The sequence below is a fragment of the Pempheris klunzingeri genome, chromosome 21 (genome assembly GCF_042242105.1).
Source record: "Pempheris klunzingeri isolate RE-2024b chromosome 21, fPemKlu1.hap1, whole genome shotgun sequence".
NCBI classification, from domain to species: Eukaryota; Metazoa; Chordata; class Actinopteri; order Acropomatiformes; family Pempheridae; genus Pempheris; species Pempheris klunzingeri.
In genome coordinates, this window is record NC_092032.1 from 8,617,709 (window position 1) to 8,641,557 (window position 23,849).

Sequence of the window (23,849 nt, forward strand, 5' to 3'; positions counted from 1 at the left end):
CAGATCGGCATGTCCGTAGAAATGATACATATCAACACACACAAACACACACCACGCTTTTCCTCAATCACCCAACCCCTTATGCTCAAGTGTCGTTTGTTGCAACACTAATGTTGAGGTTTCCAGGAAAGAAAGAAATTTATCTTGCCAAGAAGGAATGATTTCCTATGTTAATTTAATTAAGTTTAAAAGAGTTTTATTTTTGCTTTTCTCAGTTCTTTTTCTCGAGTAAATTGTTCAAATTGTATAAATCTTTAGTCAGTGAGTGGACTTAGGTATTAGGTGTGGTTGTCATAGTAAATAAAGATATAGACTATCTTGAAAATGGCATTTTTTTTTCATCTTGTTTGTATTTGAATGAAATGGGATGTCTGAACGAAAACCTTGCCTGTCTTATGACTCGTTTGTAATGTAAAAATGTTACCTATGTTGTGTTTCAGCTCAGTACTAGAGACACTGAATGACATCGTTCTAACATTTTTTACTTCAAAAAAGTTCAAAGCAGTCCTACTTGATGCTCACTTCAGGTATTTGAGCATTCCATGGTGAATTAGCACCCTGCAACGAGGGATTAGGGCTCAGGTGGTGTTTTGAAATGAAACAGAAGCATCTCCAAGAGCTGCCCGCTGTACTTTTTTTCCCCCCTTCAGCTCTCTTGCCCACACACACACACACACAGTGTGCACCAGGTGTTAGTGCATGTAATCCATCTTTACACAAGCATCTGCAACCAGGTGTTCTGTCAGTTTATGTTAGCCCAATAAAGCAGCCAGTGCAGGCTTAGTTCTTACGAGCCTCTGTCAGCAAGCGAAACACCCCATTAAAGCAGACACAATCTCCTTGAGTCTCCATGGTTGGATATAGTTCTTTCAGTGTGGCAGACCTCTCATTCCCTGCCATACCTTGTTAGACTGACTAGGAGAACAGAATGAGAGTCAGACGCTGCTGGAAATGCATCGTACTGCCCTGCTCAGGAATATCTGGATGTGTGAGTATGAATTCCAAGATGAAGAAGATAAGTTGAAGATGAAATGGTTTATACTTAAAACCTCAGGATTAAATCTAATTGCTAGTGTGGCCAGTAAACATTAAGTCAGTATTGAGCGCATAAGATTTACAAAAGAGCCATTTGTCTGTCAGACTGACTACGAAAACATGCTTTTTCAGTTTTTCTTCCAACACCATAAAAACAGTCAAGGTCACAGTTTAAGGCACTTTACCCTCAGCACTACTGTAAGTCCTTCACATTTAGAGGCACTTTATTACATTAGCCCTGAGTATACACCACCAGCTGTTGGCCATGCGGTCCGCAGGAACATTAAAACCGGCTTCAACTAGTTGAGACTGGTAATGCTGATGACATTGCTGCGGTTTACTCAGTCAGCAGGCAGCAGTTGGAGGAAAAGGTATTCAGAAGTTTTTGGATGCCCTCATGATCAGTGTGACACGTTAGCAGGGTTAAAATGACAAAGTTACAGTGACATTTTGACTCCAGTTTCACCAAAATTTTCGTTTTTAAAACGATGCCATGCGTCACACCATACCATGGGTGGTACTCAGCAAAAACACATCAACAGGATCCGAAACGAACCTATTTTCTGTCACTGTTAAAAATCGCTCACAGAATATATTATAATACACCACTTTTTTTTAATCAAGTTTGGTGATCCTGGGAGAGGATTTTTTGTGTATGTGTAAGACTGCTGCTGTCTGCCGAGTTCTCACTTTTTATCAGCGAGGCCACTGCCACTCGAGATTCTTTTTTAGTTCACACGTTGTAGATAATTCTGATGCTGATTTAATTGTGAGACATTTCATTTATTCATACTTTTCAGCATTTCAGGAATGGATTTCATCAAGGAGGACATACTTTATCCTTGATTGCATCACAGTATCATTTCAAAGATTACTAAAAAAGGAATTACAATTATATAGCTCCCATACTCTGAGCACTGGGATTGGTTACATTTAGTTCTTGCTAAAGCAGAGAAAATATGGAGAAATTCATTGCGACCTTAAGGATCTTGTAAAGCATGTTTATGAATAAGGCCTCAGATTACACTACTATTAAATTTGCCAGAGAGAAATTAAATAATTTAATCACTTATAATTTGCTCTTTAACTAAATATATATGATGTACATAATATATTATACAATATATATAATAAATAAGAAGAATAAGAAATCCTTAAGTGTTATGCTGAAACCAACCAGTAGAGGGCCCCAACTAAGGGTTCTCCCCAAATTCCCAGGTTTGGCAGCAGCACTCATTCGGGGCTGGTCTAAAATCAGGTCAACTAGTCTAAATCCCAGCCTGTAGCATCACAGCATGACATAATAGCTGTCATACTATCAGTAGATAGGGCCCAGTTTATGTGGGCCCTTCTGAATGTCTATGAGGGATTTGGGTTGAGGTGGGGGAGGAGGGCGGGATGGGGAATCGCTGACCAAGCCTGTAGCGCTTCATAATCTCAGGTTACAATCTAAGCCAACAGCTGTTTGAGTTACAACGATGACCTAAATATTATCTGATGCATTCAGGGCTAATAGGTTTTGTATCCCTCCCACATACACACACACACACACACAAAGGCATCACACTCACAGTTCATTCTCTCTGTATGAGTGAACTCAGAACAAAACTCAATATCGTGTGTGATGCATCTCAAACTTGTCCTGTATTCCGATTCATCAGTTTGCAAAAATACCGTAGAAGCACTAACAAAAAGGTCCGTTGAAAATACAGTTTTAATGGATAGTCAATAAAACCTAGGATGTCTCACAACCAACTGCACACACTAGACATTGTTAGCTTTGATACTGCATTGCCAGCAAAAAAACATTTCCTTATGTTAATGTTAAATATGTTAATCCGACAGCCACGTTCAAGTGCAGAGTTCAGTAAATGTGCAGTCCGCTCATCTTTTGTCGTGCTCAAATGACTTCCTCTGGGCGGCATCTAAGCAGATTGCCACTCTGAAGTCAATGAAGTTTAGTTGAAGAAATGATTTGGCTGTGCAGTACCCTTGTAACCCCTTAGCAACTCATCACCATGTATATTAGACACACACTCTTGGATGGCACTTAAGCTGCAATCGCCATGAGGAGTTAGGACCGTGAAATTGTGCTTTCAAAATTCCAGACAATGTTATATCACTGCTCTCCCCGTGGCTGTGTGTTTCAACTCACAGCCATTATTTCACTGTTCTAATGTTAAAACAGGGAGCAGACCTCTTGCTCTATAATGAGTGGGCTGTTTTTTTATCAGAGGGTCCACATGTGAAGGATTATCACACTGTTATCAATATCTTGTACAGTCACACTGGTCACATTCATTCACCCCTGGTGTCTCAAACTGACATTACTATTGACTCATTTTTTTCTGCCATTGTCACTGGATGAAACAACCTCTGCCAATATGTCACAACATGGCTGATGCATATATCACGTCCACAGTCACTGTTAGCAGAGGTGTTTATTTTGTCCACATCATCCATACCCTGTATACACCAAATGCACACATTGTAGAGTGTCATTCATTACATGTTGGCTTGTCACTATTATAACCAGTGTTAATGTTGCGACGTAAACATCTGGAGAGAGCTTGTGTGCTCCCTTCCCACGCATTAAGATTTCAGTGTTACATCACAATAGTGCTCCAAATTGCCGTCTTGGTCTCAAACAGTAAGACTTGAAAATCTAGTTGTTTATGCATCAGTATGTGAAAAAGTCCATGTTGAATAAAAAATAAAAGGTTTGTCATCAAAAAGCATTAAAATCTCTAATATAAAATATATATATATACATATATACATATATATATCTATATATATATAGATATATATATACACACATACATATATGTGTATATATATGCGAAGTACATTCATGGATTCGTCTAAAAAATTGCTATCAAATTCCATTAGATTCTATATAAGCTTATGGTTAGCTTTCTCAGTCAATATGACACCCATTAGTATTAGTACAAGACATTATTCATAACATTTTTAATAAATTGCTTCCATTTTTGGGCAGAGAAATGAATTTTGCAGTCTGAAAGTGTGTGTGTGTGTCCGATACAGTGTAACACGCTACAAAAACACTGCTGTATTGAGCACCCAAAGCATAACAAAATATAGACTTGGCCATCCACTTCAAAGCAATAAATATGAAAAATAAGTTAGCTAAAAACATTTCAAGTATCAAATCCCCTGGTAATTCACTGTGAGACATCATAAAGGACACTGAGCATTGTGCACTTCTGTCAAAGCTCTGGCAGCCTTTTTTAAAAGGCCAACCAACATCCCTGCCTGCAAAAGTGAGATGACAAAAACATTCAGTCTTCGGTCCCCTTTCTGGAACACTGCTGGTAATTCTACACTCACCCTGAGCACATACAATGTAGAAAGACATTTAAGTCAAATCTGTCCCACTTTACGTCTCTCCTTTAGGGGTAGTGTACATGACATCCTTTGAGGCGATGATATTATTTCCTTTTCCCAGCAGCAAGGTGTTTCTTGGTTACTGCCTCCAGCCTCCTCCTCTCAGCCTCCTCGGCTTTCCTCCTTTCTTCTTTCAGCTCCTTGTACCGCCACTTTGGGATCTGCAGCAGTTGTGCCCCTCCATCTTTGATGCTGCTCTTCCTGCGGATCTTTTCTGGTTCATAAGTGGGCGTAGGGGCCTTGGACACCTTCACTTTAGGGATGCTGTACCCCGGCCTGACGCTGCTCCTCCTCAGTACCATTTGCATGGGCAGCAGGCTGGTTCTCCGCAGCTCCATGGCTTCGTTATAAGCCATCACGCTCAGGCTGGAGCTCCTGTATCGATACACCAGGCTCTGGGCCTGGAGGCTGGCCCGCCGTTGTGTTGAGGTCTTGGCCACCAGCGTGACCCGGGAGTTCTGGAAGAGTTTGAGGTGGCTGTCCACCCTGTCGGGGTTGGTGGAGCAGAGCTCTTTGGTGCGCTGCTGGTGAATGATCTCAGGAACTGCATAGCGTCGTTTGCCCACACACGGGGGACTGTCAGGACACACCTGAGACAAAACCAACAGTCTCTGATTGGTATTCCTAGTTGTAATCTCAGCAGTGTAATATTTGTAGCACTGCACCAGAAATACACCTGACAATAATAGACCTCTGGGTGCTTTTTTTTTATAGCAGTACTGCAGTAGTGGTAATCTTGAATTAATAACTGTCTTATCAGATAAGGCTGGCATTAATTATATCCTTTAATTATTATAAATAAATTGCATGAAAATGCCGAGAATTTGTTGATGAAATAAGAGATAAATCAGCACCAGAATAATCCCTTAATGGCATAATTACCACAATATTATCATTAGTTTATTTGTGCACTGATTCTATGAAACAACATAAATAGAACTACCTTATTCTACTATTTCATTAACACTAAAACAGAAGTAATTTCGACACAAATATCGACAGTTCAGTCAAATTTAAGGTCTGTGGAAGGTTATTTTCCACACTACAAAAATGTTTGGCTCCATCTGAAGATAAGAAAATGAGCTCTGATATCTCCATCTGTGCTAATTATGTGCATACACCACCAGGAATAATGCAGAGGAAAGCAGCTTTAAAGAAGATTCTTCCTTATCACAAAGAGAAGTTGCCTGTACACTCACTGCTTCGCCTTATCTTAGTCTACATTTGCAAAATGCTTGCTGCCGTAAGTGAGGGGCACGTGGGCTGGGCTCGATGTGCTCTCGGATCTCAAGAGATACTGTTTAAGTCTGGCTAATGAAGAGTAAACATTAATTACTCACTGTATGGCATGCCACAGCAATCAAAGGGCTCCTCATGGCCGTTGTAACAGAAACCATGTGGTCGATGACACCTTCCTCACCAGGGTTGGTGACATTGGCGATGTTAAAGACGTTCCGCACAGTGTCGGACAGGCGCTTCAGACAGCCTCGGGGCTCATGGGCTTTGTTCACCAGTGATGTCAGTGGGGGCCACTCCAGACTAGGGGAGCAAATCAGATATAAATACAACACACAGAGGCACTATAGTGTGAGGATGTGTTATACTGTATGCTCTGTACTTGGACTGGGTATTACATGCAGTTTACTCTTGCCACCCTGTGTACTTAAATGCTATATAATCTCTTTCTTATGAATCAAGGGCCACTTGCATGACCGTACTGTCTACAACAGTAGAACAACAATAGATCTTTTGCTGTCCACAAACACTGATGAGGAGACTTGGACATAACTACGCAGCTAGAATGGAAGTCAGGTTTATTTGTTTTCTACAAAGCCAGCAGGTAGAGATACATTGTGTCCGTCAGACAGTTGTTGAGTTGCCTAAGTGAAGAATCGGAGATGCGGGCTTGAAAAATAACTCAGCGCCTTGAGCCAAAAAGGTACATCATAACTACACATGGCAGAACCTTTTAACAGTTTCCACAAATACCACAGTCCCCCTGAAAACTAGTGAGTAGTATATTATTTCTACATGGAAAGCTGCCTGCCTTCCATTTCCCTCCCTTGAAACACAATTTTGAAAACACTGTCGTGCAATGATGAAATGCATCACTTGTATAGATGGATGGATGGATATATGAGATAATGCCCATGACAGACAGACATACAGAGAAACAGCTATGAGTTTACCTGTATCCCTCGTGGTACTGGGGGGGGCAGGGCCGTTCCATCAGGCGTGTCATCACCCAGGCAGTTTCATACCGGCCAGTGAATACGGCCCACTCCCTGGCAGTGAAGTTTCGGCCAAAGTCTCTGGCATCCAGGGAAGCTCCTGGTGGACACCACGAAGACGGTTAAATAAGTCAATGAAAGGACAGAGCAGAAGGTTTATACATGGGCTAAAACATAAGATGGTGGATACAGAAAGAGTTACATGTACTCAGACATGAGGAGGAGAGAAAAGAAATGTCTGAAGATTTGAAAGTTTAAAATCTGGACAACTCATGCATGCCCCTAGTAGGGTTACTAGTTACTACATAGGTGCAAAAAATTCCAAAAATGAACATGTTGGAAAAAAATGAAGCCAAAGGTGTCATTGCCATCATTGAAGTAAAAATAAAATCCTGACAATGGGACCCCCTGTCTCGATGATTTGTTATTAAAACACTGGATTAGTTTCATAGTTATGACTAAAAAGAGAGAAATAATCCAATAACACAAATCTGGATTACTGCCAAAATGTATTCAAATTGTCCATCTGTCCACCAATTTTCTGAAAATCTGTTCAAAGTTTTCTGAGCTGCCCTGCTGGCAGTGATGACAGAATAAACAACGTCATTTGTGGTTGTCATCAGCAAAATCTGCCGGGAAAAAAAAAAAAAAATCCAGGTAATTTGTCAAATCCACACATATCAGCACCGACAGATTTCTGATCCTGAGACATCTGTGTCTGCCTATGAAATCTACAAATTTCCTCTTTTCTGTTTGCCTTTTTTTGGATGTTTAATGTAACTAGGCACATTTCTCCTCACCTGCCATCATGAGCGAGCGCACACATTCCACCCTGCCCTGCATGGCAGCTTTCATCAGAGCGGTGAAGCCGTGGCAGTTTCTCCTCTCGATGTCCAGTCCAGAGTAGTAGTTGAGCAGATAATTAGTTATTGTTATGTGGCCTTGGCGAACAGAAAGATGGTCAGACAGACAGACAGACAGACAGACAGACAGACAGACAGACAGACAGACAGACAGACAGACAGACAGTAGTTACTGTAGGTCACAATACACAGTCTGTAATCATGAAGTTTGGCTTGGATAAGAGCTACTAAATGCTTTCACACGCACAAGATCCTCATAAATACGGCTGCTCCTTATTCGTTTTCACACAACACACTCATCATGTGTCTGTCTAAAAGCTTGAGACCAGCAAGTGTTTTTTATCCTCGTCTGCGTGCATTAATCTGTGTCAGTATTAGTGCCAAGCTGGCCGTGTGCGTATCTGTGTGTGCATGTGTTCGACAGTACTGCAAACCGGCCTGTCAGCCTGCGAGTGTGTGACTAGGCCTGTGTCCGTGCCCGTGAGTGTGTGTTACCTGCTTGAGCAGCAGTGATGAGAGCTGTGTTTCCCTCGCTGTCCTGCCAGTTGACATCCAGATACGGGCACTGAGAAAGTGCTATGACGACGTCCACGTAACCTTGGTAGCACGCAACCAACAGCCCTATCTGAGACAAAAAGTGACAGGAGAGGGGATGGAGGCGTTAAAAGATGAGGGAAAGGGAGAGAGGCTTACGTTTAGAATCAGCAAAAATCTTCAGGAAAAAAAAAACTTGCCAAAGGGAATGAAGAGCAAAACTGCAGGAAAGTGCTGACATGTAGGAAGTAATATGAAGAAAAATGCGATCACGGCAGTGTCAGTAAGAATCCACAGCACCAGGGCATCTCTGCGCATCTTTCAAAACTAATATCTCTGAATAAATATGACATCTGTTGTCTTTTCATTGAGAACTGAACCGCCTTGAACTCAGTGGAAAAATAAGCTGTCTTCCTGTCTGATGTTTTGTACTTTTGTGTGTACGTGACTTGTTGTGACTCTGTTTGTGTGTGTGTGTTCATGCCAGAACAGGAGCCCTTTTATGTGTGTGTGGACATACGTGTAGTGAGTGTGAGTTTATGCGAGTCCTGGAAAACTCCTGTAAAGTTTGGGTACTTTCCGGAAGGTGCACACTTCATCAGCCAAGACAAACAAGTTTACCACCAGAGACAGAAGGGAGATTTCGGGGCAGGCTGCATGCAGAATTTAGGAACACTGAGTTCTCAGTTGACATATCATACGCACAGTGTATTTATCCATTTAGACATTAAATATTTCTGTTAGAAAGAGGTGTCTCTCACCACACGGGTCAGAGCACAGATGGAGAAATGCTGATTCGGACTACATGGTTTCCTAAAGGAAGTCAAAATTCACAAATGAGTCAGTATAAACATTGGGATTAATATGATTTTAATGAATGTGATTTTTTTTTTTTTTTTTCAGTTTCTAGATCACTTTTGAAAGACTACTTTTTTCTATGACAACCTTAGATCTACTCCACCTCACATAGACAGTACACACACTAGCTGCAACACAAATAGTTATGTACTCTGCTACAGGTGCCTGCTGAGTAATCAGGACATAATGTAGGCTTTTTAATTCAGACCTTGTATTTCCCCAATGCACTGATACATCTTCAGATTACTTTCATTCTCAACTTTCTCCCAGCTGCTGTGAAAATGACAAAAAAAATGCGCTTAAACTCAAGAAATCAATTCAAACTTTGCTGGCAGGGGTAAAGCATTATAGTGTTTAGGTAGGCTGTTACAATTTGTTCCATACTTGAGAATTCCTTGAGCAGACCTGATTTGTGAACCTGCCTCTGTGACTCGATGTTCTCTTCAGAGCACTCATAAAATCTGCTTGATGCTTCGCACCTCTTGGCATAATAGATAGATTTTAGTCTTGGTTCCCAAGCACATTGTGTTACTGCAGAAAATTATTCTTTCAAACTCTGGTATGGATGTGATCAAATGTTCTGTCTCTCTGAAATCAAAAAATAAAATAATGACTGAGGATTGTACAGAGAGGGCCTGGAGGTTTATAGAAAACTTAAAAGTTTGCACCAACCTCCCCCACATCTACCAACTACCCACACACACAAGCATTATACTGATAGGGTGTGTGAAAGGCTAGATTTATATGTGAACTCTAAACAAAGTCCAAGTCAAAATATAAAAACCTCATGAAGATGCCTTCATTCATGTACATATTTTATTTTAAATGTCATTTACCAGCCGCAAGACATCAGCATCATGTTACATTATCATGTGACCAATCTAATAGTCACCTTTTTAAGACCATACAGCGCAAATATACCCAAAATATATGATGGTCTGATAAATCCTATAATTACAGCTTTTTGTCAAAGTGTAGGTAGGACTGCCCCATTGCTGCCTTTATTTGTGTTCATCTGTATCAGACTGAACACATAGTTTCCCATGAAAAAGTCAGGACTTAACTTCTGGTTGAGCCTGCAGCACTGGCTCACTTAAACTGATGCCTTCCAGCATTTGCAGTGCATGTACAGTACATGTTTTCTCACCAATAAGACAAACTGAAGGTAAAGCTTTGGCTACAGCGAGCCAGGCTGTCAGCCAGCTGGACATGTAGTCGCATTAGTGCTGTCCGCTCTAAGAGTTTTAAGGAGAAAAGGTGGAGCGAGGTGATGTCGAGTAACTGGTGGATCGTCTGGAATGAAATGCACTTGCGCTGGCACAGCTCCAGGTAGATCTATCTGGAAAGACACACGCATGTAGACCTTGTCTATGTCTCTCTCTTACTCTCTCACACGCACACGCATTCTTGGCAACTCTCCAGCCTTGCTATGATGTACTTTAGCAGCATGCCCTGCAGCATGTCTGGAGCAATTTCAGTTGTCTGACAATGTCCTATTTTCTGCACGAACCTTTCTCACACACCAGCCACAAGCCACAAACACGAACAAGCATTTAACTTCCTTTTTTTTACCTTTATCTCCCAGGGTCTAGTTTTCTACACCGCGCGTCCCTATCATACACACGGAATATTTGTTACTATCTATCGGGCTCTGATGCACTTTACCAGTGGCTGCTGGCAGTGCTTGTGACTGAAGAATCTGAGAGCGAAGTAAAATGTGCACAAACCATACAATTGCGAGAGATAAACATGAATCGAGAATAGGCAATCATCTGCTACACACTATTACCCGCTCAATGACTAACTCTGAGGCTAGAGGGATAAAAATAACAACACTACCAGGCAGCTCGACAACCCTGAAACAATCAAGAGAGGTATGGATGAGCATGTGCGCTGTACATGTGTGCGATAGAGATACAGTTAAATGTAAAGTGAGTCAAATCCTCACCAATTGCTTTAAGCCAGATGAAGATGTAGTCTAATTTTAAAGCTTTCATTACTTGATGATAATGGACACAGACATATGTCGTCCCTGGCTGTATTCACTTCTGTTCCATTACAGAGGATTGCAGCTGCCCCCATAAAAGGTTTTTTTTTTTATCCCCAAAGTTAATGCAGACCCAAACCTCCCCCTTGATGGTGTAGTTTTTCATGGCCTTTGCTTTTATAAGGTAGTATACATTACATTTGAGCTCCAACCAAAAAGCGCTGTGCTGTGAAGTGGTGTGTTTCTGTGCAGATGACCTGATGTCTTGATAGTATAAAACAGTATAGTATACAGTATGATAGTATAAACACTGAAACACACTCTTCTGGTTTAAGTCTTCTTTTTCTTTTCATGTAGCTATCTAACATTAGAATCAGAATCAGAATCAACTTTACTGGCCAAGTTTGTACAAGCAAACAAGGAATTTGACTCCGGTGAACCTTATCTCTCTATGTACAGTAAAAAAGTAAGAAATAAACTACAACAATAAGATTAGCATCAGCATTAGCAATCCAAGCAGTATATCCATTTAAAACATTCAACATTTGTTGGTAAGTTTGTATTCAACTCAAAAGCTTAAAGCTAGGTAGCCTAGCTTGCATATATTTGTACTGATGACAGACTTGGAAAACCTGGTCAGTGTCACTGGCAAACTCCTGCACACTGTTTGATAGCAGTGACCGGATAGGTACACACATCATATAAGACCAAGGTGATATATAGAGACATTTTAAGTTCACTTTAACTAAATCTAGCATTTAAAATCAGGTTCAGTCTGAACACACACACACATACACACACACACACACACACACACACACACACATTAATTCTGGTCAACTTATTATTAGCCCATAAAGATACACACACACACAAACACAGCGCCACAACGCACACACATACACACTCACAAAGTAATCTGGGGAATATCCAGAGCTAGGAATAGAAAGGCTTAGTCTTATCAGTCTGAGTGACACAGAGAGAGGGGGAGGGAAGTAGATGAGACATAACTGTGTATCTACAGTTAATGTGAGAAGGCTGTAATAATTGGCTGACACAATACTCAGTGTAACACTTTCAATTCCTTACAAACACACAATAAGAACAGTCAAATGTCCATCCATGTTATCAGTTGCATCCTAATCAAATCAGATAAAGCAGACCAAAGTACATGTCTGCACTAGTGCCACAGCATCTACAGATAATCATGGATGAACTGATTGACTTTAGCTGGTACTGAAATGAAAGAGGATCTGGAATAATTAACTTCATGCATACTGTAAGTAGTTTGTAACTAATAATCTGTTTAAATCTTTAAAATTGATAGAACTAATCGGATATAATCTATCAAATACTGCAGCAGCATTATCATATAGGCTACAAAATACCAAACAAAGATAGTATCCTAGCCAAGTAGAAGCCTGTTCAATCTCCCAATAATGTCTATTATTGGCCTTCCACGCTACAGTAACCAACACTCTGTGTCCTTTGAGGTTTTCCCAATTTGACTGTCTTGATAAATCAATACAACCACCCTTTTGTTTCCTATATAAGGACTTTCCCACTTTTTTGCTTCCAAATAAGTGCTGGTGGAGGCTAAATCCTGCAAATCATCTGAGCGGCAGACAGCCAGTATCTCTGCAGCCTGCATTAACCAAGTATCAAACATTTCATTGGTTTTTTGAATTTTACAGTACGTCTTTGTGCTCAAGAACATGCACATTCAGGCAAATGCACTCTAGACGGCCCTCAATCACACACACTAGAGGCAGTGACACAGACGTACTGGGCCATGTGTCTGTCAATAGCCTGCCTGTTAACTGTCCTTCTGTCTGCAGCTGAGCATTCACATGGCTGCATAAAATCAGATGTGTATGACTGTCACTTTGATTTTTCCACTCATCTATATTTGCTAGCAGCATCATGCTTGCTACCATCTGCAGTAACCAATTTCTGTCTCTCCCCGCCTGTGCCTCATTTAGTCTGCCTGCCTGTTGGCCTGATGGTCGATCTGTGCGTTGGTCAGATGTGCTTTCTGCCTGTCTGACATTCTGTGGCTGACTTTGTCACCCGTGACATACTGTATCTGCCCTGGTTCATCACCTAACCTCACCCTGTTTGGAAAATTTGATGGTGTTCTAGAGGAGGAGTGTGTTTGCGTGTGTGTTTGTCTGCGTGTGTCAGAGAGAGAGAGAGAGAGAGAGAGCGAGAGAGAGAGAGAGAGAGGGAGAGAAAGAGGCAATAGGCAGGGTGGCCTCATTTAAGTTGATTAGATTCTGTGTGTGTGTGTGTGTGTGTGTGTGTGTGTGTGTGTGTGTGTGTGTGTGTATTCATGTGGGCATGACAGCTTATCCAATTCATTGCAAGGGGAGCACACACTGTCCTGACCAGGGTCAGAAGTGCCTGAGGTCATTGATATATTCATTTTATACATAACATTAACACACACACACACACACACACACACACACACGTGTCCTATCAGTCACCTTTCAGGAGAGATGACCCTGATGTTTAGTGAGTGGCATTCACCTTTTACTTTTTACAACACAATGCCAATAGTTTGTTGAAATCTCACCTCAACACATCAGTCATCACATCATCACATCCTGACACGGAGAATTCAGGGACACTGACAGGACAGATAATTACAATGTCTTCATCATGTACAAGGAGAATTAAATACACATAATGGCATATTACCAACATAATGGCTGATCATTAAGTTCCTTGCTAAATTAAGCATTCACGCTGTGTTTAGTTTAAGCATGGACTGTCCCTCCCTGTCTTCTGAGGGTACAGGGCCCCACGCTGTCTGTTTATGCCAACAACTGTTTGTCTGCTAATGATGTTGTTATCGTGATTCCACTTTATCAAGTTTGAACATGTGCGCTTGGCGGTGGAAAGCATGACTTTATTCCTCTTCATAGGCTGGGCTGAGACAACATGGGCTCCAAATAAGCCTCCAAAACATCCTAGAAAAAAAATAATATCAAAAGCTGTGGCTGGTGGTTTAAGGACGCTAATCGTTCAGTATAAAAAGATACAAGTTTCCTTTGCGTTCCTAATGGGCCATTTTGAATTCTTTTTTCTCTTTGTCTTTCCTGTTATGTCACACAGGTTAATATTTCGCAAATGTTGCTTCAGGGTATTTGGCCTGTTTTTCTGTCCTCTCTGATTGTCTTATTCTTAATCCTTGCCATGATGCAGACATTTTGTCCACAAGAGGGATTGGTGTTGTTTGCTTTGCCATGAAACCTCCTTCTGGACCGTATTATTGTGATGTAATTGGGTGTTGGCTATAAACGGCAGAGAGACTCGTGTGGAGAAAAAAATCTACTGTTCCTATTAGCTATGACCTATCAAACCACACACTTCCTACATCTTATTCTACCCACTTCCCTTAGAAAAGTAGTGAATGCACTACACAAACAACCATTAACCACAGACTCAGTATCTATATGTATGTCTGTGCATATCAACATGAAGAATTCCGATTGCTTCCACCTGTTGAGCTTTAAATACAAAAGCAATATGTATGTAAAGTAATTCTGTACAGCCGGACAGTTGCAACGTCCATATACTGTACATATAATATGACATAACCTATACAGTAGTTTCTTTGTCTTCCCAGATTAACAAATCCTCATACTGAAAATATCCTGGCCTGATATAACATCCCTCTTTGTCTTGTATATCATATTGTCAAGCTGCCCGCTATATTAGGATGTCGACGTCCATGTCAGGATGTTGAACACATACACACACACATATACATACAATAATGATCTTAACAGATTCATAACAACATGTGCTTCCAATGGATGAGTTGTTTAACCTGTATTGTTTCTGGGTACGTGCACACCCCCGAGGTCACAGTGCAAATGCAAAAGTCCCACATCCTGGCTATCTATGCAAACACATGACCGCCGGTCTCTCACTGCAACACACGCACAAACACACACACAAGCACACGATATATATATTTACCTCCCTATGCTGGACATCTTATAGAAGAGAAATCTTTACATTCCAGTGGTGTTATTTCTACTCCTCCTTCCCGTGAGCTCATCAGTAATTACACACATACAGAGAAATAAGGAGGGAAAGGTAGTGAGCGAGATGGAAAAGTGAAATAGTAGAAGAGACAAAGACAGATGGGGGTAGCCTCAAGGTTAGAGATGCATCTGTGATGTAAGGTCAGCAGTATGAAAACACACACCAGCTGGGAAATTTCCAAAGGAGGAAGTAAGAGAACGAAAACACTCTTTCACCTTATGCAAGTAAGTTGCCTCTGATCGAGGCGCTGCAATCCAAACACTACAAACTCTTTAGCTCTTTATTTGCCAGAGGTCAAAAGCTGCTGTTTTATCCTATATGTGAAGTTATAAAACAGAGTGCTGTTAATGAGAAAAACGGTTTTATCAACTCCTTCATGGGCAAAATGCAATTAAAATACACTCAGTCATAACAGTGCATAATAAAAATTTAAAAAAGCATGTGATTCCAGCTCAGCACGGGGCCCACTGCCAGCTAATTCAATTACTGTACTATCAGAGAAATGTCCAGATGAATCAAAAGTAGTCTAGCATTCCACCATTATGGATTTATCTCTTCGCTCTGGGCTGCAGTACTTTGGCAGACGTGAAGCGATACACAAGGTGTAAAGGGATACATGCTTTGATTGCACTGCAGATAAAGTTTCCAGTAATTGTCCAATAAGCACTAAGTCTTGATAAATTATCTTCAGTGAAAAATATTCATTTGTTTATGTAACAAATGGCGCCGTATGTGAATGATTACACATTGCTACTGATGTCAGTGTTTGACGTTGATTATTCAACAAACAGGAGGAACTGTTGCTTCCCCATTGTGGAATTTATGGTTTTAAAATGCATCTTAGGTCATTAACAAGACTGCTCTCAGACACAGTAATGCCATCATCTCATTGGTAGTTAATGTGTTTACCCACAGCCTCCCACAAATTGAATCTGAATCCAGAATAAGAAAAAGCAGTCATACGCAACTAAATGTGCTCGCATGACCACACACACACACACACACACACACACACACACACACACACACACACACACACACACACACAGAGGACTGTGTATTCTGCTAACAGTGAGAGACTTCAATGCTTTTATAGAGCTTGAGGTTGCTCTCTCTTGCAAAACTGTCAACACACACACACAAACACACACACCTTACAGAAAATATTGAGTTGGTGTGTAAAATGATTGAGGAGAAAGGCTTGAGCTCATTATGAAAACATGTAGAAGATTTCAAATGGGGCATTTTCAGCTGGCAACCTGGTGAGAAATCCCACATCGTTCTTAATAAATATCTGATGAATTATTTGCTATTGTTAATTGACTGGTTATTAATCTAATCAATTAATGGACAATTCAAAGTTGATTAATTGATTGCTGTAATTAGGTTACAGACCTACTGAGATATCGGTGTAAGCTTTCATTAAGACAGGCCAGCATGGGCCTGAGAAAAGTGCAGCAAGCTCAGGCTTAACTGTTTCAATACCTGCTGACTCTGAGGCTCCTCCACTGAACTTGTTGCACTGAGGGAACATGGAGGTGATGGAGGCTGTCTGAAGATGTGCCTCACTTCAGCACAAATGCACAAAAAAGTACCCCAAACTGTTCCATAAAGTGTGTAACCAAAAATGACTCATGATAATAGAACATCCCAAAGTAATAGCTACATGTGTGAAGTTAGACCAAATGGTCCAAGTGTGTGCTTCCTACCCTGTTATTCTTGTCCTTGTGCTTGACCTCTTGCTCGGTCACTCCATGTCGTATCATGATCCGGACGATAGCCGCGTTGTTGGTGCAGCACGCCTGGAAAAAAGACAGCGGCTCCGGGCTTTTCGGGGACGGGGTGCGCTCCGAGTCCGCGAACACATCATCCGGCGGGTAGAAGGAGTCGTCCGACACGATGCTCCGGCAGTCATCCAAGTCCTCGAAGTCAACTTCTTCGCATTCATCGTCGTCTTCCTCCCCCCCGTCGTCCTCTTCATCATTGTCCTCCTCGCACGAGCCCAGGTAGTCATCGTCAGAGTTGGACAGCGGCTCCTCAACTATGGTCGGATGCACCTTGGTGATGTTCCCCCCGACTTTCTGCTGCTGCTGCAGCTGTTTGACCCGGACCGACGAGGCGCCTCCTCCATCCCTGTCGTCCGTGATAAGCACCATCTAGCCCCCGAGCCTAGCGCACCGTCCTCGGGCTAGAGCGCAGCCTGGCACACGGGGCGCAGGCATGGGACTGACTGTGTGCCCTGACAAAGAGCGGACCCGAAGTATAGCACCTTTAAAAAGTCACTTACATCGCCTAAGTTACACCAACTCTCAGACCCGCGGTGTGTCAATTACTATTTGAGCATGTTGCGCGTGTAGTCATCTTCGGAGAGCTGCTGACATGACATGAAACCCATTTGAGCCGTGAACGTCCCACGAGGTGAGATCTGCTTATGCGCCCCCCTAAAAAAACGGAACCACGTTGAGCTGTGGTCACAGTTATCCGGTTAGAGAGCGCAGTAATGGAAATAAGTTTCAGGTTTTGCAAAAAGTTGAAGAGCAGAAAGTAGAACTGCTGTTGCGCACACGACCGTCCCATGTGGGGCGGAGAGACAGCAGCCTGTTAACCTACAGTCTCATAATCCGATTAGATGGGACTGGGACCTCTCTCTCTCTCTCTCTCTCTCTCTCTCTCTCTCTCTCTCTCTCTGTGTGTGTGTGTGTGTGTGTGTGACAAGAGATTAATTCTACTCTCTGCTGGGTAGTTCATCTGTATGATATCTCTGTATATTCTCTGTATCACATGTGCTGTGTCTGTGCAGTAGAGAGTACAGTACAGTTTATTAGTGACTTCCATTAGTTGGTTTTTAAAGGCTCCTGTGAACACAGCTAACCCTGCACTGTCTCACAGGTTACTCCTGTGTACCCTGGATACCACATTATGATGGTTTGACAAATGGTTTGGTTTCTGCTCCTCTCTGCCAAGGTTTTGGGGTTACAAGATACTAAAAACCTTTTAGAGAAAAATCCCCCATGTGTGTGAATTTGTGGTACTCCTCTTCCTACTCATGACAGCTCATATGGGGAAAACCAGCGTTTAAGTGTCAGCCTGTGATGAGTCATTTGATTTGAAAATCTGCAAGGTTTCTCTTTACTGTAAACCAAAAGGGGCTCACTCATTTTCAGGCGAATAAAGCAGAGTATGAGTTCAAATTAAGCATGGATTAGCATTGTTAGAGGGATTGTGGCACATGGGTTAAATTTTCCCTGTTCATATGTCGATTCTGAAATCGTTTCTTTAATAGCTTCAGTACGCTCTGTTCAGCCACAATTCTCTTTCTCTCCCTTTTCCATTTTCTTGGCCACTGGCCAGCTGAGATAATAGAGACATAGATTGGGCTTCATTACTCGGTGCTGAACTATGGATGGAGCTTGGCTTGGGTTTGTGCTTGTGTGTTCTCGTGGGGAAAATTCATAGTAATTTGCAGGAAAAGAAATGTTTTTCATCTAGTGTGCAAAAAAAAAAAAAAAAAGGGCGACTGCGTGGGCTCGATGTCATGACCAACAACCATAACAAAGAAATAATGTGATCTAACCGTAACCTCAAAACAGGGAACTGAAACTGTCACAGGTATGGTGTCAATTTTATACTTGAAAAAGCTTCATTTCAAAGTAATGTCATGACTTAAGAGATGCTTATACGCTAAGAGGGAACACGTTTGTCCCCTGCTTTGACCTCTGCATCCTGTTTTGATGTTACCCAAAATATCTATAGTTTTTACTTTCAGCAGAAAGGCAGAATTAACAGCGTACAGTGAGAGGAGACGATCAGGTTTTGCTGTTAGCATACAGCATCAATCTGAAGGGAGAATGTGTGTCTAAATAAAACAATATCCCGTTTACAGATCAGATTTACAGAGATGGTCCTTTTTCTCTTAGTAATTAATAACATCAGTTTGTTGACATTACCTGCTGTGGAAAAACCAAGTGCAAAACAGTCCCAGTGTGTACCCATTATTATTATGCCTCCATCCACCCCCAGCTGAGAGCTCTGCTCTCCTGTGGCTCTTCCATCTCTATGGTATCACTCTGCTGCTGTGACTGCGACAGTCAGTGTGAGCACTCCCAGAGATAAATGTGAGGGAGACGTTTCACTGTCTGGTCAAGCCACCGACAGAATCATCAGAAACCATAATGATGAAAATAACATCTTCATTTAAGCCCTGAGTTCAGCAGAAGGTCTGTGTTGAAGATTGTAATGACCATTTTAAATGTAAAGACCTTGAGTACCTGGCTTATAACTCATGTTCCTCAGTCATGCACTAAATCTTACAAAAGCTTCCAACTGTGAAGATTTGGAGTCACATTTAGTCTGAAATCTAAATGGTAAAAGGGACTTCAGGCCCTGAAACATGCAGGGGCTCCAGTTCAATGACCATGAAGGCCGGAGCTTCAAGATATTTGAAAAACAGGCCAGATGGTAAGAACGACATCAATATTCAGGATGTCAGCATCATTATAATAAATGAATTGGAAAATAGTTACTAGGGGTACCATCTTCTTTTCACTCACTTCACCTTAAATATGCCCTAATATTTAGTCTGCCCTCATAGATATAGATAGGGAGAACAAAATATGAGACTCACAGTACCCTAAGTGGACCTAATAGTGTCAACTGAGTGTATTTAAATACCTTGAGAAACATTTAGTTTTTCAACATATTTGAGAAACGTGCTGGTTTAATATATGCTAGTAAATCTGATACATTTTAATGGAATGAACATGAAGTATTAGTAGAGTTGCTTACATCATAATGATTTATGACAATAATATATTCTGTAATCATCAATTATACAGTGTTCAGATAAATGTTCAGTAGGATAAAGCTGCAATAAAGGCAGCAATTTATTTCAAATAAAAAGGAAATCAAGCTAATATTGCTTGGTAATAAACTAGTATTTTAGGGAATTCAACTGAATAACTAAAGTTGATTAAATTGCAGACATTTATCAAAATTCTAGATGTCTCAATATTGCAAATTGTAATAGAAAACAGAAAAAGTAGCCTGGCAACTATTTTACAGTAAAAAAAAAAAACATGTTTGTCTTTTATGTTACTAAATATTATTTCCTGTCCCATTAATTTTTGTTTTCCTTGCCACTATCTGATGTTGGGAGAGCTGTATAATGAATTCAAATAAACCACTGGTGCTCACAGTGGTTTGTTTGACACCCTAAGTGGGGCTCGGGGCCACATTTAGCTCTGATAAAATGGAAGAAAAGGACTAATACTGATTGAGAAGACTGGCCGTTGATTACTGATGAGAACTCTTTAGCTCTACAAGATCTTTCACAAGTTGATTTTAGGGCTTCACCACAGCTGGGAAATTTGTAGTTCACTCAAGGACACTTCAGTGGGGCTGATGCCTGCTGATATAAAGGCTTGACCCCAGATCCCATATGGCCTATGTGCGGTACTCACTGCCTCACAGCAATCTACTGCAATACCGTACTATAGTATGGCCGTTCGAAAAGTCACATTTCAGTTTGATGTACATGCATTCACCTTCTGGGACGTGCACATGTAGAGATTTGAGACTAAGACATGCTGTAAATAGCACATTAGTAACACCATGAATTGGCTCTCCAATTGCAGAGCCAATTGCATTAGCTCCACCTGGGCTAAGAAGAAAAAGCTAAATCTTAGGACAGATAATCATGAGCCCTTCTGTGAATGTGTGTGCCATGTAAATGTTGAGATTCGTACTGGGTCCCTGAACCATTACATATCAATAGTTTTTGTAAAATGACAATAGTTTAGCGAGAGTACGGCACACCGAAGCTGTTAGCCCAAAGCGGCCTGTGTCTTTGCTGCATGACATCTGGTTGAACAGATAATAGATAATAGTAGATGATATTTTCTTGAAAGAGTCATCACATGTTGGAAAATCTCAAAACTTCATCAAACTGAGGTTAGCAAAAAGTGGTCTTTGGAATAACAGCCTCAAAGCTACAACTCCCCCCAACAACACCTGGTGCTAGAGGGAGGGATGCTTACTTTCTCTGCAGCTTGGCTAGTGTTTCAAGGCCTGGATCTCATGCTGCACATGCAGTCACAACAGTAATCATGGCATGTTGTATTAGCTAGCTGTTTGTAGCCTAAGTGACTCAGAATGGATGTCCACATAATTAGCAGTGAAATGTTCTTTTAAACTGTAATGCGATGGGCTTCTCATTTTAACAGCCTTTGTGGATCATTGATACATTCCTCTAACCTCACCTTTCTCAGTAGAGCTTATATATGCCTGCATCCCACATACACCTAATAAGCACATGGCCTTGGTGCTGGTAGGTTTAGACAAGCTCCTGCAGTTCTTCCCTCATTCAGCCATTCATTTATTCATCCTAAAACCACAAACAGCCAAAACACCCCAACACACCACGGTCTCTTCTACGGCATACCTGAAGCAAGACCGCCATACAAAGATCTTCTATGAGTCTCCTCTTGACACAAGCACTGAACTGTTTAGGTTCGTGTGTGCGTGTGATGGTAAAGTGAACGTGTTTATGTGAAGGTTGTAGCGGGGCTGAGAAGATTTGCCCGAAAATGTTGTTTTTCCACTTCATAGCAAATGCCTAATGTACTGATTATTAATAGCTTGATTAGAAACTCTTCATATTTTTGCTTAATCAGTTAATGAGGCGGGGACAGACAACACTGTCTACTCAGAGGCTAAAAACAACACTTCAATCCAGGGACAGAGGAAGCTTTGGCTTCCAGTTGAAATTAAGAAATTCAATAGCCCATAAGTGGTAATTAACTAATTTTAATCAGCCAGCAATGGCCCTTAATTAAGTTCTTTTTGTGATGTTTGTTCATGTGGGCAACAACATTCTTCAATCACAGCCCGGAAAAAACAACCACGGGTATTGTTAGCATATTCTACAAATGCTGTTTGACCCTAGACAAATTCTATATTAACAATGAATATACAAAAACATTACATAGAATTAAACAGCCGATGCTGTTAAGCGAATTAAATGTGACAGCGCAGAGTAACACCACAACATAAAAGTCCATTCTTCTTGCAGAGGAAACAGTGATTGTCCTATTTCACACACACACACACACACACATAACCTTGCTGTAATGGTGGGTAGAGTGGTGAAGCCAATGCGGAGGTGTCTTAAAATGTCGTTTCTCTAATGGCTCCAGGATACCGGCTCCAACAAATCCCAGAATGTGTTGAAATCAGTGAAAAAAAAAAAAAAATCCTCCTCCAACCTCTCTCTTGAAATGCAGAGTAATTATGTATTTTTTTCACAGGGAGCTCAGGTCTCAGTAAATTAATTTTACATCTGCTAGTGTGTGTCACAGTGGGGATTATGAGATCATTGTTCCCATTAGGAAGATAATGAGGCTTAAAGAGAAAAATGCTTTGGGGGTGTTTGCTTGAATGACAGGTGCCTGTTATAGGCAGCTGTAAGGGTTTCTGCTTGTTCGTCCCACCTCAGCTTTAACATAGTGGCGCGTGGTAAACCCAAGTCCAGGCTTTACAACATCCCTTGTGGAAAGTATGGGTGATGTCAGTGCTAATGTCCACATTTCTAGCACATTACGTACATCAGATATTATGTAGAGTGGAAGGTGTTTCCAGCTGACTCTCTCTTTTTCGGTCACACCAAAAAACAATTGCTGTTTTTTGTTCTGTTCGGATGAGGCTCAGCTTTTACCGTTTAACTCAAAGCTTTAATTTAGAAACTTGTGTCACAGTTCTTATTCAGCTCTTGAGTTTGCTCTGGCAAAGTTTGCTGAATCAGTTGGAGTTGAGTCCATATCATCCCGATGGATGAAGTCCAGAGGTTTAATCATCCCGTGTTGGAGCTCCCTGGAACATACAGAATGTTGTTAGACGCCTATGACCCATGTTTGTATGTAAATGCAAATTATATAAAACAATTTACTGATGTTTAAACAATTTTCTAACAAATGCTGTCAATAAAAATAGAAAAGTTGTAGTGAGTACAGTTGTAGAGCTGACTGATAAAATATCCATGTACAGCATGAATCGTGTTTTCCCTTAACCTTACCCTGAAATCTGTTACACAACAGCTACAGAGATGACTGCTAAAATGGAGCCTTTGTGTCCACTTTCTCTTCTCCTGTCTCTTTCGCACTGCTCTGCTACATTCGCTGTGTCCCTGGAGATGTGCTGTTACGAGCAAAGCTTGAAAGAACAGTAAAGATTGTGCAACGCGGAGCTGGAATTCTTAAACCACTGACATCTTAGCAATGACATCATGTCTCTCCCAAGTTCCAGCATCCTAAAACAATGGAGCACACAACTCCGAGGCTGCACTGTATGACCATTGTACTCGAGGACGCTCCTAAAAATAGGTTTTTGTTGCATATAGATTTGAGGTTAGGACTCCATGTGCTCTGTGAAGAACATGTGACTGTCTGACACTGTAACGGGACAGTCAGAAACATTATTTAAGCATTATTTCAAATAGTTTGGTGATAACTGGAATATTTCTCTGTTTCAACTTTATCTACTTGTCTTTAACTGCAGGCACAATAATCAATACAAGCTAACAAGGTCCATAGTGGATTGTCTGTGTAAATTATACATGAATGTGAGAGATGATCATTTCTCCAGAGTGAAAGTAGTATCTCAAATGATGCACTCATGCCATTTTTAGACAAATGAGTGCTCTTTGTTGTTTGTTATTGTGCGCTGGTGTGACTTTTAAATATATTCTTGAAGGAAGACGAGCAGGTGGAAAGGGATATTGAAATAAACAAAAAGGCAGGATGCAGGTATCTAAGGTAGAGGATCTGCAGGGGTTTTTTCTGGTGTTTTTCTCTTGTAATAAATAACCACTTTTTTTTTTTT

The 23,849-nt window shown here is 41.1% G+C and overlaps 1 protein-coding gene across 1 annotated transcript; it reads right to left on the reverse strand.

Moving 5' to 3' along the window:
- Nucleotides 1-3,457: 3,457 nt before the first annotated feature.
- On the reverse strand, nt 3,458-17,519 carry ankrd33ba (ankyrin repeat domain 33ba). The gene is made up of 6 exons (XM_070853421.1): nt 16,685-17,519; nt 8,033-8,162; nt 7,475-7,615; nt 6,633-6,774; nt 5,784-5,982; nt 3,458-5,033 (listed from the first exon to the last, which is right to left on the reverse strand). The coding sequence occupies exons 1-6, from the start codon at nt 17,129-17,131 to the stop codon at nt 4,488-4,490; spliced, it is 1,605 nt and encodes a 534-aa protein (XP_070709522.1). The 5' UTR covers nt 17,132-17,519; the 3' UTR covers nt 3,458-4,487.
- Nucleotides 17,520-23,849: the final 6,330 nt, after the last annotated feature.

What these genes read in the sequence shown, in the direction of transcription:
- ankrd33ba (XM_070853421.1), bottom strand. Translation starts at nt 17,131, where the DNA reads ATGGTGCTTATCACGGACGACAGGGATGGAGGAGGCGCCTCGTCGGTC. An exon ending in CATCACTGCTGCTCAAGCAG is followed by an intron (nt 7,616 to 8,032) that starts GTAACACACACT and finishes CTGTTCGCCAAG; the next exon opens with GCCACATAACAATAACTAAT. An exon ending in CAGTACCACGAGGGATACAG is followed by an intron (nt 5,983 to 6,632) that starts GTAAACTCATAG and finishes TTGCTCCCCTAG; the next exon opens with TCTGGAGTGGCCCCCACTGA.